General features: G+C 35.3%; 1 protein-coding gene across 1 annotated transcript in view; it reads left to right on the top strand.

The window, feature by feature from the left end:
- LOC121327511 (unconventional myosin-XVI-like) overlaps positions 1-16001 on the top strand; it is a 153819-nt gene that overhangs the window by 101767 nt on the left and 36051 nt on the right. The window contains exons 24-28 of the mRNA XM_041271581.1: positions 1118-1193; positions 5850-6025; positions 6943-7023; positions 8926-9131; positions 14643-14745. Coding sequence (XP_041127515.1) covers positions 1118-1193; positions 5850-6025; positions 6943-7023; positions 8926-9131; positions 14643-14745 — 642 coding nt within the window. The remainder of the gene's footprint in view (positions 1-1117; positions 1194-5849; positions 6026-6942; positions 7024-8925; positions 9132-14642; positions 14746-16001) is intronic.

Genomic DNA, 16001 nt, shown 5'->3' with positions numbered 1-16001 from the left:
ATTGTTGTTCGTGTGGAGTGTAATGGATCTGCAGCACCTTATGTGATCAGGTACCGGAAACAGAAGCAGCTTTTAATCTGTCAAGGAATCAAGGAATAAATAGATTGTTAACACAAAAACACATTAGTATGTATGTATGTATGTATGTATGTATGCATGCATGCATGCATGCATTGTGGCAGGTCTGGAGGTATGTACGAACATGTTCACATAAACAGTAGCAGAGATCTGTAAACAAAGTTCTGCACAACAAAGTAGCAAGGTATAAATCAGGGCAGCACCTGATATATTTATTTTCCACAATCCAAAGGCCGGTCAAAACACAGGCAGGGTTTGGTACACCTTATGTTTTCTCAGGAAATTTCAGTTTCAGGCAACAAGTTGGTCAGTTAAACAATCCAAGGTCGGTAATCACAGGCAGACAGGTATTAACAGGCACTTTCTTTCTATCTACTCTCCCCCAGCACAAAGCTGTCTCCTTACTCCTTCACCAACCTGTTGTGGGCTGTACCTTTTTATGATGATTCATCCTTAATTATGTGACATCCGTTCCCACCATGAGGTGTTCTGGGAAATTAAGTTTCCCTTGGGTCTGCCATCTTATTACCGGTAATGTGAGGTCATAATTTGCCAGCAAACTTGCCCTCACATACCTCCTATTAACGACTCTAACCCTAGCTTTATGTGAGCACTTGATGAATTCACTGCCAGCACTGTGATGTCATAATTTGGGATTAAAGGGTACCTAGCCCAAAGTGGGAAAAACACATTTAATTCTAATAGCTTTGCAGCTGTCATGTAGACATCCAAGCAATCACTGTCAAATCCCTACTGACTCAAACAATTCTTCTAAAAATGTGTTGAAAACCTACATGAAAAGAGTAGACCAAAAAGCACTGCACGACAAACACCAATGTAAAATGTTACATCAGAACAAAAATTCCAATTCTATTCATGTTCAATTTTATTATAAAGAAGCATTTTGAACTGCTTGATTGATACTCTTTTTCTTGCGAAAACCATGTTGCAAAAAAACAAGAAGAATCGCAAACATGAAATGGATTCTTTGTCTTTTTAAAACCTAATGAACTGCTTTCTTGATCATTCTTATTTACAGATGACTTACGATCTCACAGGAGCACTTGAAAAAAATAAGGATTTACTTCCACAAAATCTCCTTTTTGTAATGAAAAGTAAGTGACTTTCTTTACCTAGGCTTGCATCTGTGGTGTATCCTTGTACTGACAACATGGAATCGTACTTTGGAATCTGTATTAAAAAAAATACATTGACCGGTGGACAGTGCAGAAAAGAAAAGTATGTCTGCAATACTGTAGTGTAGGCTATTATGTTTTTTTTTTGTAAACTTTAAAGCAAACCTTAAAGTTATCCTCAAATGTATGCTAAACACTTAGGAAACTGTAGTAAAGCCACGTTAAAGTAAAGGGTACATAAGGACCTTTTTTATTTTATTGTGTTACATGTTCCCTTGTAGTGGTACAACTGTAAGTAAGGTGTTTGTATTGTTTATTTATTTATTTATTTTTTACATTTTGACCACTTTTTAAAACTTTTAAATTGCATTCCCTGCTCAAGATGGCTTCCATGTACTTGCATGGACCTTGCAGAACTACATTTCCCATCATCCTCCTGCTCACATATGTAACTGAGATGGATTTACCAGTGAGCAGGAGGATGATGGGAACTGTAGTTCTGAGAGGTCCATGAGGGTATATGGAAGCCATCTTGAGCAGGGAATGCAATTTTAAAGTTTTAAAAAGTGGTCAAAATGTAAAAAAAAAAAAAAAAAAAATGAAACAATACACACAACTTACATAAACAGTTGTAGCAGCACATGTGAATACGTAACACAATAAAATAAAAAAAAGTCCTTATGTACCCTTTAAGTAAGCATGTGTGGCAAGGATGGCGTGTGTGGTGATCAGGCCAGGAAATGAAACCACACAACAGCAGACTGGGGTATGAATGCGCTGATGCGCTGGTTTATTGAAAAATAAAAGCTTTAATCAAAACACAACAAACACTGAAAATAAACAGCACAATGACCAAATGAACAGACAGACAGACAGACAGACAGACAGACGGTGGGCGAAGTATCGAGCTGGTCCTTCAGCACACATAGCAACTGTTTATATCTTATTTAATTTTTCCTTCTCTCTCTCCTGTTTTCCTCTCACAAATACCCAACCCCGACGGAGTGGAACACTGTATCTTTTATGCAGCTGTACCAAGACTCAATTGCAAAGCAACCATTCAATTGGAATCTCGGTGCATCTGCACGTGAACTAATTGTGCTCCCCGTGCTTCCATATTGATACCCAGTTTAATCTGCACGTGGAGTGATTGTGCAATCTTTGTGTCTAAATACAAATATACATTTTAACAACACTTGTGCTACATAGCTCCACATTATATCTGACGAACCAATACTTATACACCAACATTAACACACCGCATACAACATAAAACAGAAAAATACACACAGGGGCAGGGCACCCCACCACAGTGTGGTAAATCATTGTTTAAAAAAAACATGATTGACCATAAATTAAAAGTATAGTTTTTTTGCACATGCCTTTTAAGTTTTGTTGCTGTTGGCTTTCAACAGATTGAAATACAGCTGTGACCATAACTGGCTCAGTTGCATAATATTGTGTACAAACTTCATATTAATAACATTCTCAAGCGGTAACAGACTTGTTGAAAACAGGGAATGTTCCTTCCTCCGACCCTTATGGGGAGGTGTTCATTATCCCGTTTGCATGTTGGGCTTTGAATTAAAATTTGCCGTGTCCTGTTTGTTATGCCGTTTGAGATTTACTGTGCTGTTGATAATTGCCAAAACTGTATATTAAACAGTTTTGTCATCAAACAGAACTTGAACTGTTTCAATGCCCTCATCTTTGAAAATATTTCAATTAAAACCCTTAAAGCCACCATGGTAAAATATAAACACCCAAAATAAAATATACAGAACATGCCAGTTACCATTAGTCATTGTACAATATAGTAGAGGTTCTGTCTGTTAAAATAATGAATGCTCAAGGTGGGAGAATGCTGTACTTCTCAAAGCCACTGCAATGTTTTTGAGGTTGACACGTAACAATGTTTTTCACTCAGCATGGGGATTTACAATCTCATACACAAACACAGATCTCCTTTCTGTAGTAAATAATGAGGTAAAAATATACTTTAAGGAATAATCTGGTTGTATGTATAAAACTAACCAACTAATAAAATAGGGTATGGTATATTTCAAAGCTTTTTATTTTATTTTGTTTTTATACATGTAGAAATATACCCAATAAAAGTGCCAGACTATAACAAAAACACACCAAAAACCATTATAAAGTAGACGTCACCAGAAACATTTTAAGAAAACATTTTAAGCACGACAATTAAATGCAAGTAAACATATTAAGAAGGCTTGGCTATGCAAGGTCTACAGGTCCGAACATGTTCATTATGAAAGATATTTTGTTCAACTAAATTGCTTGCATTTTGGATTTAAATACTGATCTGCCTTTGTGCATTATACAATCCACACAGGCATATATAGAAACAAACCCCAGGATAGGCATTGTAGCCCTCCCACCACATTATGCCAGATCTTTGTTTCCCTTGTTGTGCAGTACTGCACTTCTTTAGAACCTCTTCCATAATGTTCATCAACTTTCTGTTCCCAAGATGAATTGTTGTTTGTCACGCATTTAATAAAACATACTTTTTGATATTTAAATAGTTACAGAAGAAATGAAAACAAAACAAGAAGTGTTAATAAATCTCAATTGTTTTAACATTATTTTCAAATAAATGCATTGTAACAGTTTTCAGCAGCTGTTGGATGATTCTTGATAAAAAATAAAACATATATATATATATATATATATATATATATATATATATATATATATATATATTTTTTTTTTTTTTTTTTTTTTTTTTTTTTTTTTTAATGGCCGCTATCCAACATTTTAATAATTTTCAGAGTTTAATAATTGAATATATATATTTTTTTTAGCTCACAGTTGATTTGGGAATTATGTTTAGGGCCAGCATTCATTTCTCAAGATTGGCAATGCAGCAGTGTCACACAAAAGCTACATTATAAAGGACAACCGAAGGAGGATAGAGGATTCTGCTTGTTAACTGCAGAATTCCTGCTTGGCTCAAGTCAGAAGAAAGACAGAAATGTAACTTTAAATGTACACTTGAAGTCTATGTTTCACCTTTTGTCTTAAACAATAAACCCCATTTCGGGACCCAGAATGCAACATTCTTTTTCTAGAATTTTGATGTCCTTTATCGTACTACATTTTGGCAATGCATGTTCCAATTGTGAAATGTCTGGAGGGAGGTGGCCAGTGCCCTTTTAGCTTAATTTGAATTGTACCTTTGTCCCTTGAATTTGACACATTTGTCCAAATATGAAGAATCATCATTTTACAGAGATAGAAATACACTTCCTTATCTCCTGTAAGAAGTCTCATTTTCAGAAAATCATATTGGTATTGCACAACTTCAAAACAAATAACACTAGGGCCAATGAAAATCAAAAAGAAAAAAAAGATTGTGAAAGGGCACAGCAGTACTACAAAACTTCACGACCGCCTTCTCTGAATAATCTCAAAACAAGTTAATTTGTTTACACTGCACTTATTTTTATAAACTATAAATACAGTATATGTCTAGATATACACTCCTCCAAACTGTCAATGATAACATCTCAGCAGCATGCTAGACTGCAGCTCAATCAATAAAGCCTTGCAGGCCTTAAGAGCATTAAATCCTTCTGTTGAAAGTATTTTAATACAAATATATTTCTTTTGTAGTAATAATAGTAGTTATATCCTTTCTTTGAAAATCTATTAATTTGAAGTTAAAAATCTACATCTTATACTAGACGCATTTCGTTTTAATTTGACTGAAATTCATATTACAGTTATTTTGGCAGGTAGCCACAAAGCCATGAAGCACATATTAATATAACTTAGTTAAAAATAAATAAACTACAATTGAGTTAGTAGCCTATTAGCACAGCTTTAGCACAGCACATAAACACATCGTTATGAGAAATCTTAATGGAAACATTTAACAAATAATTGCATTTAACCATCCTTGGGAGATAAAAAAAAAAAAAAAAGAAAGAAAACAGATAACAAGTAGAATGCTCCAATTACATGTCCATGATTAGGTATGTACAATTAAAATGTTTCTGTAATATAATTTGAAAATCTTTTAAGCACCCTTTGTAATACAATGAGCAATGTAATGATGGAACGGTTCTTAAAATGTATGACATCTAAAATATTAATACATCCCTTGCTTAATTACCATTAAATGACACCCAGTTGCACTTTGAAGTTCATTGCAAACCCATATCAAAATAAAAAAAACAATAGTCTTGTGGATTTTTGTTAGATGCTACATTTTAAAGAAAAAGTTATCATATGGAACATATAGGACAATATGATGATTTTAACGATAAGTAATGTTAATGATTAACTGATCATTCAAATCGTCTAAAATTATGAAAACTATGAAAGTTTATACTAAACATTCCAGTGTTCTGTAACATTTTAATAAAAAAGTGTTAACAAAAATGCAACTAGAAGTTCAGAGCTCTCAAACAGCACACAGCTCAATGCAGTGACTGGTGGTTAATTCATAAGAAGGCACTTATACCAGCAGCACTTATTGTGCGGGGAAGCAATGTTTGTTTCTCAATGGTTTCATTGTTGCAAGAAGAACATTTTGCATTTACAGTGAGCAACCGTTAAACATTTGGAATGATTGTTTATCTCTGTAATTTCCACTGTACCTCACAGCCAGTGAAAACGTAGTCATCCATCAAATGTTCCAGTCAAAGCTGACACAAACTGGTTCCCTTGTTCCTCCCTACCATCGCTTTAAACTCAGAGGACCCAAAGCCACTCTGCTTATTCAGAAAATGACATCAGCTGCAGCACCCAAAGAACCAAAGAAATATCTGGACCTCAGTAAGGTACTGTTTCTCATGAGTTAACTATGTCTTGAGGTTTTGACTATGGCCTCATAGTTGTAACTAATGATGACCACATTTAAGGGCTATATTAGTTGGCTTTTACAAAGGCAGAGGGCAACATTTCACACTTTTTCAATATTCCACACCAGGAAATCAAATACCAGACATTGCCACTTAAAGCCTGAGATTCAAGTACTATTGTGTTGTTACCTTTTTAATGACAAGGGCCAGGTTTGCATAAACACAGCATCCAGCAGCTCCAAAATGTTTTACTTGCCAGCAATGTTTCACCAAGAAGGGGAAATGCTACTGTGTTGCTTAAACATTACACGCAGAGGTAACACAGTATATTAGAAACTAAAAGCACTGTTTAGCTAGTATGAAATCAGTATTTTGTATTCTGTATTCTGTAACTCCTTCCATACCTCATGTTGCCTTGTTAGTTACCAAGTTGCCATAACAACCTTGTCTAGAAGGTGAGAAAAATCCCTGCAAGAGTGGCTACATTATTAGACTGTAGACTTGTTCTTGACCAGGAGAAGGAGAATGGATAATGCCATCCTATTAAAAGATGAATCATCATGGTTATGTAACACGTGCAAGGCCCTGATATCTTCTGATATCTATAAGTCAAACTAGGCCAAAAAAAGGCCCATTCAATGTCGCTTTTTTGAAAGTACAGCAATTGTGGACTTTATGTTGAGAGAATAGTTCTTAATAGTTTACTAATAATATACTACATGTCATGATGTTCAGCACATTATGGTTGCTAAAAAAAGAGCATTAAGAAGAATTACTTTTTTATATTGATGTGTTTCTTTTATATATAATGGATACCAAGTTCTTTGATATCTGAAATGTAAAAAATAAATATATGTGTTTGGTTCTCGGAAAACAATCCTGTCTATTTTTTGTAGCGGCTGAAAAAGAAAGGAGCAACTTCATTTCTTCAGCGGCTAGAGCGTTGTGGTCCAGTTACCGTGGCTGTACAGCTCAGGGTGAGTTTGACCTGCAATTGTTTTTTACTTTAAATAATCTGTGAGATAAACCAAACTGACTTCTGCTAATCAGATTCCTCCGTATAAAGGGAACTGCTCATATACACCACAATGGGTTGCTTATTCTATAGTTTCACAGACCTCAATTAGCAATATACTGACTACCTAGTGTAACTCTACCTTAGGTAAAATAGTCCAAGATCAGTACTAATCAGGGTGAAACCAGCTATACATGTTACTAGTATAACATCTTTAGAATGTGTCCAATCCCAATGTAAATAGATTGCATGCTTAGAGGGTGGTGCATCTAAACTTTAGCATCACCACAATGATTGTGATTAAAACATGCAAATGACAAGTTGTAAAGATAGTTTTTCCAGAAATATAATATCAAAATATAAATCAAATTGCCAAATTAAAAATGGGATAACAAGCAAACTTTGCAATAATCTCTATTGAAATAAAAAATAAATCACAAAAAAAGAATCCCCCCAAATTGGTAGGTAATCCAGCATTGATTTATGTTGAGCAGATGGTTTATTTTTTGGCTGGTTTCACAGACCTTGAGTATCATTGATATTGAGTTAGCTATTGTTATTTTAATTTAGTCCAAGACCACTGCTAACCAAGGTATCTGAAACCAGCCAAACTATTAGTATTAATTAGTGCTAATTAGTACTCAACATATTGCAAATTATATTTAAAAAATTTATGACTGGTGTCGGGCGACACGTGGTGTAGTGGTTAGCCCTGCTGCCTCACAGCGCCAGGGTCCTGGGTTTGAATCTGGCCTAGGGGGTCTGTTTGTGTGGAGTTTGCATGTTCTCCCCATGCTCACATAGGTTTTCTCCAGGTACTCTGGTTTCCTCCCATTGTGCAAAGACATGCTGGACAGGTTGATTGGTCACTCTAAATTGCCCTTGATGTGTGTGTGTGGTGCACTGCGATGGACTGGTGTCCCATCCAGGGTGTAGTTCTGCCTTGTGCCCTGTGTATGCCGGGTTAGGCTCCAGCTCACAGTGACCCTGTAAATGAGTAAGAAGTTATTGATAATGAATGAATGGGGTCCAGTTATTGCTTTTACAATAATTTTTAACATTAAAGTAATTACTTCAGGTCAGTTCTTTCATATATATATATATATATATATATAGTATATATATATATATATATATATATATATATAAAGTGTATATTATGCTACAAACCAGATGCGATGCGATTAGCAATTAGCAAAACTGTGCAGTGAGGCGATAAAATGAATAGAATCTATACTTTTGATAAGTATCTTTCACACCACAGACGACAAGACTGGCAGTGTGGGGTCGACACCAGGGTGACACTGGAGCTATGCTAAATAAATAGAACTGAATCCTATTTTGAGCAATCAGAGAACAGCTTCAATGCTTGTGGTCCAGCAGGGTGAAGCCGTATCCAAAATGACAGAGGAAACAATAATACTTGCTGTGGAAAAATGCCCAGAGTTTTATGACAAAGATCATCACAATTATAAAGATACTAATTTGAAAGGTAATATATGGGAGTTTGTGTCGAAGGCACTGGATAAGTCTGGTGTGTATGATTTATTGCCATATGTGCAGGAATACTGTCTGAGAAGGCACACATTTCTACATCATGCTGACAAATATGTACCAGTCTTGATCATAGTTTTGTCAATAGTAATTCCTTATAGTTTTATTGATCTGGCAGGTTTCAAATCTGTCGCATCGCCTCTGTGTTGCTTCTAGTGTATGTGGTCATGTCGCTGCAAAAGTGTCTCGTCACCCAGTGAAAAATCGCATCGTGTCAGGTTTGTGGTGGCGTTTACTCTATTATGAAAATTGAAACTTTGTTTCACAGCAACACGGAGCTAGTAACCTTATTACCTATTTTTATTTTTAGAACTCAATTGCTGATATTACTGGTAAGCTGCAGAACTGCACTCCACATTTTGTACAGTGCATTAAACCCAACAACTCTAAGCAGCCAGATTCTTTTGACAATTTCTATGTGTCCACTCAACTGCAATACATTGGCGTACTGGAGATGGTAAAGATGATTCGCTATGGCTACCCAGTGAGACTGTCCTTTTCAGGTTTCTTGGCAAGGTAAGTTTAAGTACAGAAAAATAAAACGGGTGAAGCTAGATTTCTTTATTGAAAAATTGCAGACCAGGATAGCTGACATGGGATTAAATACTTTGTTTCCAATGGGGTCCTGGTACTTACATATTCTCTACTATAAAGACTTTAAAAATAACATAGTGTGTCCAATTAATATAATTTCTTAATGTACAATACATAGCTTTAGCCATTCGATATTACAGGAGTATAATTCTGCATAACTTTTTTTCCACAGTTAAATTGAATTCTATGTAACTGATAGTCATTTACAAGTTGTGTTTCATACGGTATATATAATTAGAACATATATGTGTTAAATATCCTTATCAGTATTTTCACTAGATGCTACTAAAACCTGTAAGTGTTAAGGAATGAAAGCTGTTAACTTTGCACCAGCTTGAAGCATTTGACTTTGAGGTGAGGTGCAGAGGAACATTTGAAATGCTTCATCTCTTACCAACAATAGCTTTGAATGTTTTCTGTGAGACACAGAATAGTTATATTATCTACTACTTTCCTGTCAGGTCACCTTAACATAAGACTCAAAAGCACAGTGGAGGCTTCATTTTCAGTGCTTCTGTTTTTCTCATTTTGTTCCCGGGAAGATTGCCTTGTGCATTGAACTTCACAGCATTAGTTACTTGCTGCAGCACATTCTAGTGAATGCACCAAACATTGTGTCACTGTCTGCTATTTACATGTTTGTACTGCTGGATTTTAAGAGGGCATTTTTAAAGTTTTTAAGTGTTCTTCTTCTAGCTGGGTTCTGTGCTTCTGCATACAGTAGCTTAGTAAGACGACTTTCCAAAACCAAGGAAAACAACAAATTGAATTGAGGCTGAATGTTGCAAAAACAAAACTGATGAAATAACTGATTATGAGTTTAATATTGTTTATTTCAGCAAACAGTAACTGACATACTTTCTTAAGCAAAGTCTCCTGGGAAAAGTGGTGTTATTTTCTGCCACCATGCATAAAAGCAAGTTTGTTTATTTTTGTATGATTTTTGAGTTTCACAATATTGACCTTTATGATTGGGTGTTATTCAAAGTACTTTAGGGTCAGGTGTATTTATCAAACCCAAAAATGTTGTTTGCCAGGAGTGGCAAAATGCTGCTTTGCTAAAAGATTTATTTTGCAAGATAAGAAACCATTAAAACAAGTTGCAATGGTCTCTTGGCTAAGAAGGCTCGCAAAAATCCTCTTTATCACAACGTTTCATCATGAAGCCTACATTTAATCTTTTTTTATGAACAGTACATTTAATAACAATGATTTAGGTAAGCAATATATTTAACTAATAAAGTGCTCCATTAAAATGTTCAAAGGGCAATGTTCAAGCACTTCTATTACTTGTCTCTTGAATGTGTAACATTTCACTGCTATGCCCCTCTCGACGAAAAAAGCTGGAGTGAAGGGAATTGTAAAGTGATCTCTGGCTCATAAACAATGTTGCAATATGTTGAGGTGCTCCGTGGCTCTTTTATGTCAAGTTTCATTGGGAACTGAGTAACCGACCCAGTGTTTGTGTTGAACGCAGCCACAAAGCAAGTAGAATATGGGGGGAACTGCTGTGTCTCTGATGTAGAAAGACAAAAAGCTGTATTGGTATTGAAAACCCATATATGTTAGTGTCAACCCAACTCCTTACTTCTCTGTGTCAATTAGTGAGGTAGAAACAGGTCAAAGCTAATATCGTCTCCTGGGTTCACTAGGCAGACTGAATACGCAAAAGCAATTTGGAGTATACTTATTGTAAAAATGGGATAGTGATCCATGTTCTATATGGAGAAACGAGTTTGTGTTTTGTTACTGTTCACTGAGGTAGAATGACAGGAGTTTAAGGGGTTGTGTTGTTACCTGGTACAATGGTACATTAAACTGTCTTTTATCAATGTTCATGGTATTATAGATTTCATGCTGTCTATCTCTCAACAAACTTGGATTTGCATCAGAATTTCAGCCCTGATAATGTTTTATATTTTTCTATTGGCAGTTTGCCATCTAGTCAAAGTATGTGCTTTTTTTGTGCGGTGATGAAGTGTTTTGTCAGGCTACAAAAGCCCTGAGAAAGTAGACTGTGTGTGAGTTTGTGAATAATCCGTGAGTAATCCAAAAAGATGGTTTAAGGTGACACTAGCTATTTTATTATGTCAGTGAGTTTTGTGAATATGGTCCCCTTCTGAGCACTTTGTGTGGGCAAACATAAGCCAGATATAATATAATAAACAAGCTAACCTTAAATAATGTCAATTTCTAATGTACAGTTATGTTTGACGTTTAAATCTAAGATCCCTTGTGTTTTAATCACATTTAAGATCCAGTGGCACTTGCTGAAGGTGGAGTACCGTACCCAGTGTCCACGACACATTCTCCATAGAAAATGTGCCTGAGCCTAATCAAATATATACTGTATATGTTATTTCACTATCTAATTTTTAGAACTGTACAAGCTATTTTTTTTGTCCGCTGCTTAGTTGACATCCTCCATACCTTTAATGATGTCCCTCAAAGTGTTCCCTGCTTGTAATTAATAGCATATCCTTCTCCCTTTCTCGTTGTTTGCAGGATCACACTAGCCCACATCACCCCAGACTGGGAAGGAATTCCTTTTTAGCGTTTTGTTTTAAATTTGTTGATTTGCATTGCTTTTGTGTTTGCTCCTAGGAGCTGACCTATAATTTAGAACGCTAATCATCATCTTACAAGGAAATTGAGTAAGGACTGAGAAATCCTGCACAGCTACATCAGGTGTAGACAGCAATTCCCTAGGATTAATACAACAAAATCACATATCTTAGCCATGCTCTCTGAAGGGAAATCACATACTGTATGCCTATAACCCTTTTTAGATTTTTGCATGAGGATTTTACAAACATACAAAAGGTAATTCCAATGATATAGCTCACTGTATAGCATTGTTTGTGCACAGTTTTTGCATATGAATGATGCAGTCATTTCTACAATGTGACAAATGCCTGGAACGTGGGTTTATAAGGAATGAATCAGTGTAAACAATAATATGTTATCTAGGTAAGGAGGGTGAGGTGACAAGACATGCAGAAAGCTATGCAGCATATAATACAGAAATGCACATAACGTAAAATACAAATCAGTCAAGTTCATTCATGTTAGTCAAATGTCAGCAAAATGTTTCATTGAAAAGAAAAACATCCACTGAGTAACAAAGGACTTATTCAAACAGCAGTATTTACATTTAAATAACGTTTTGTGTGAATGAAAAATTGCACACTGCCTGCTTTGGTATATATCACAGAGAGCAATAGTGTTAAGTGAAATAATTATGACAACCGTCACAATTCATGACATCGCTGTAGTTAACCAGTCACCTGACCTTCCAATTTCAGCACACAATTAGTTTAGGGGGAATAAAAGCAACAACAACAGAAAAAAAAATACAACTGTAGAGCAAATATTGTAACCTGCACAAAATTGCATTCATTACAGTTTTTACTTTCCCTTAATATTAATGGAAGCTTTTTTGTTGGCTTAATTTGTATTATATGAATAATCTTGTCAACTGAACTTACCAGTAGAACATAGTAGAACACCATAACTGCTTGTATGTATTAATCAAGCATACTTGGGAAAACATGAACAGGTCTCTAAAACCAATAACTTAATCATTAACAATATAACCAGAAACAAAATGAATTAAACAGCAACCCTCTATACAGAATCTCTACATTAATGTGGCGCTAATGTCAGTTTTTATTTTTTATTTTTATTTTTCTTTTTTATGTCTTGCTCTTTATGGAGGAGCTTAAAGTTGTCTTAATTGGGATGATGAAGATTTTTGTCAATCTTGCAAAATGGAGTTAATATTCTTGAGAGGCTTTGTAAGCAATGCATTGTAAAAGCTTCTACAGCTAAAGTGCAAAAGTGAACACAAAATAAACATAACAAAGCAGGAAAAAGCAGACATTTAAAAAAAAAAACCTTAAAAGTAAAATATCTAAAGCTTTAAGTAGCTGTCATGGGAGCATGATTAAATATTTAGGATCAGATGGAATGTAATATATTCTTTAGTTTACAGCCCATAAGAACCTAATGAAAAGAGACCTCTGTATTACAAGGCTACCTCCTGGTAATTTTTGAGTAACCTAATTAGTACTTGGACTTGTAACATTCCCTCAGTACTTCTAAATTAAGTGGAATTTGACATCTAAATACCAATTTATCAAAATGAAATGACACAGATCTGCTATTTCAAGTGACTGGTGTTTTGGTTTTCAATAGGATTTGGCTGCTCCAATGCACACACACTACAAAAGACTCCATCCATATATATTTTCTGATTATACAGCGGCTGACGTTTTCTATATGGTCATTGTGCCTTATGGTTGCCCACAGAACAAATCTATGATGTTCTATGAGTGATTTTTAAAGGGTGATTGGGGGTTATTGGCACATGGTTTGGAAAGGACCATCTGTTAGTTAAATATCTTCCTAGGCTGGGACAAATATTTGAATACTCATACACAATGTTTATATGTATAATTTGATGGGGTGCCAGGATTAGTTTTCCTCCAAGGTTTGTCTTTTACATTTTTTTTTTACTGTAATGTGGTACAACTTTTTGTTATGCAGATATTTTAAGGAATTAAAAAACCCTTGTTTGTCTCAGAACTATATCTTGTTCATTTTTATTATCTGCTTGACCACAAAAACAAAACTGACCTTATAGTCTGTTGGGCCTGCATTTATTTGACCTTTTGCCAGATCAGGACTGGAATGTAGCACCAGCATGAGCAGATGGTTACGATCATGCTTGTCTTTCAAACACTGACATTTAACCTTCTCTTTTATTAGGGTTTGTCTGATACTCAAATGACTGCCATTTGCCCCTCTGGAGGCATAGTATATCACATTTGATCTATTAGATACAAACCATATAAAGAGAACAGAAAGACAGAGCAGCAACTGCTGCATCATATCAGTTAATAACATTGTGACAATTAAAAACTCTATTTAATTGAGAAGTTTAAGAAGATAGAATGTGTTATTGTTCTTTTGACAATAATGTATTCTAATTCCCTACTTTGAATACATCATTGTTTATGTATAGATCTAGTATTCCAAACAAATGTAACTGTTTAGAGGGTCTTAGTCCAGGAAAAATGGGTTTTACATTATGTAAATATACTGTACATGTGAATTACAAGTAGGGCTTCACCTTTCCTAATATTTGTATGAATGTACACTAACTGTAGTAAACTAAACTCTTTTTTTAGAAACCCCTAAACAGACTGTCTCTGTTCAAATTCTGTTCACCATTCTTGATTGGAAGAACTGGATTCTGTGACCATTGTGTTTAGAAAGTCTGAGACAGATGCCTAAAAACCTTAAGCTCTTCTTAATCCTTAATCTTTTTCAGAAGGTGAATTACCAAAATATTGGTAATGGGCACTACAGTTAATGTTTATTTTTGGTTTTAAATTTGCTTTGTTCTAATGTCACTTTATTTTCACGCAGGTACAAGGATTTGGCTGACACAGTACTTGGAGGCAAGCAGAAGCTGTCCTCTGAAGAGAAGTGCCGCCATATCCTCCATTATTGCAAGTTGCAGGGGTGGCAGGTTGGTTGGATTTTAAACATGCAAGCATAAAGGGACAATGTAAATGCCAGTAAGGATTTAGAGTAGGTACTGTAAAGCCACTGTGTGGGCCTGATTTTGGAGCATTCATAATAGTGACATTATGTTGCTTTCTGGTTCTAATTGAATTGTGTGTTTAAATAACTTGAGCTATTGTGTGTCCTGTGGGTGATTAGCCAGCACAGAAGCAGTTTACACACATCCCCTCTTGTCCCAAGAATAAACCTAAGCAAAATATTCATACATTCCCAGTACTTTAAATAAACGATTAGACTTGGTTAACATTTTAATTTAGACAGATGAATGCTCAAGCTTAGCTTACTGTCCTGTTCCTATGATTACACCGACCATAGGTCAATCCTTAGGGGCTTTGGGGGCAGTGGCAAATAACAATTGGGTAATTGCTTCACGTATTAATTCAATACTTTATAACAAAAAAAAAAACAAAAAAAAACTTGTGTGTAAATCCTTGATCTACTGTGCGTATCCCCAATAAAGATATTGCTGTTTTGGGAGATCCTCAACCATTTCAGTCAAAGGGAGTGGTTGAGTTGAAATCTAGTGATCTGTGTCTTTTACAGTGGTACATATACAATGATACAAATTTACAAAAAATAAACAATGTTTTACTAGCTACCTGCCATTATAATTAGGTTTTTAGGCCATGGAAAGATATGTGTTACCAGTACAACATTATAAAAGGCAATGTTGTCATTATCTGCCTAGTGCTACAAAACATTTTCAAATGCACTAGAAAATTAAACATGCAGAAGAATTATGAAAATGTTCTATATATGTGCATATGGTTGCCTAAATAGAGTTTACTAGAACAAATATAACCTGAATTTTGGTAAAGCCAAGAAGAAATGATACTGTCCCAGCCACATCTGTCAGACCACCTATGTCTCATATTAGATTATTTTACTGCAGTGCACTGTGAGCTTTTTCAGATTTTGAGTGTATGCCCATGTAACCTACTTTTTGTACAGTATACACAATTGCCAGTAGATGCAATTGCCAGCCAGTATTGCTTCAGTAGATATCTTTTTCAGCAATGCATAAAATGTGTATTATGGACTCTGGCTTGTTCTTTCTGAACTGTAGGCCATATTCTCAGTCTTTGCTTCAGTCTTGAATTACATTAGAGCTGTGTTTTGGGTTTTCGGGTTTGAAATGTTAGCATACGGTAATCCAAGATTAGTGCAAATTAGGGTCTGTGAAACCAAAGCTATAGTCAC

This window comes from Polyodon spathula, chromosome 15 (assembly GCF_017654505.1).
Source record: "Polyodon spathula isolate WHYD16114869_AA chromosome 15, ASM1765450v1, whole genome shotgun sequence".
Taxonomy (NCBI): Eukaryota; Metazoa; Chordata; class Actinopteri; order Acipenseriformes; family Polyodontidae; genus Polyodon; species Polyodon spathula.
This window is presented reverse-complemented; position numbering and strand designations above follow the sequence as displayed.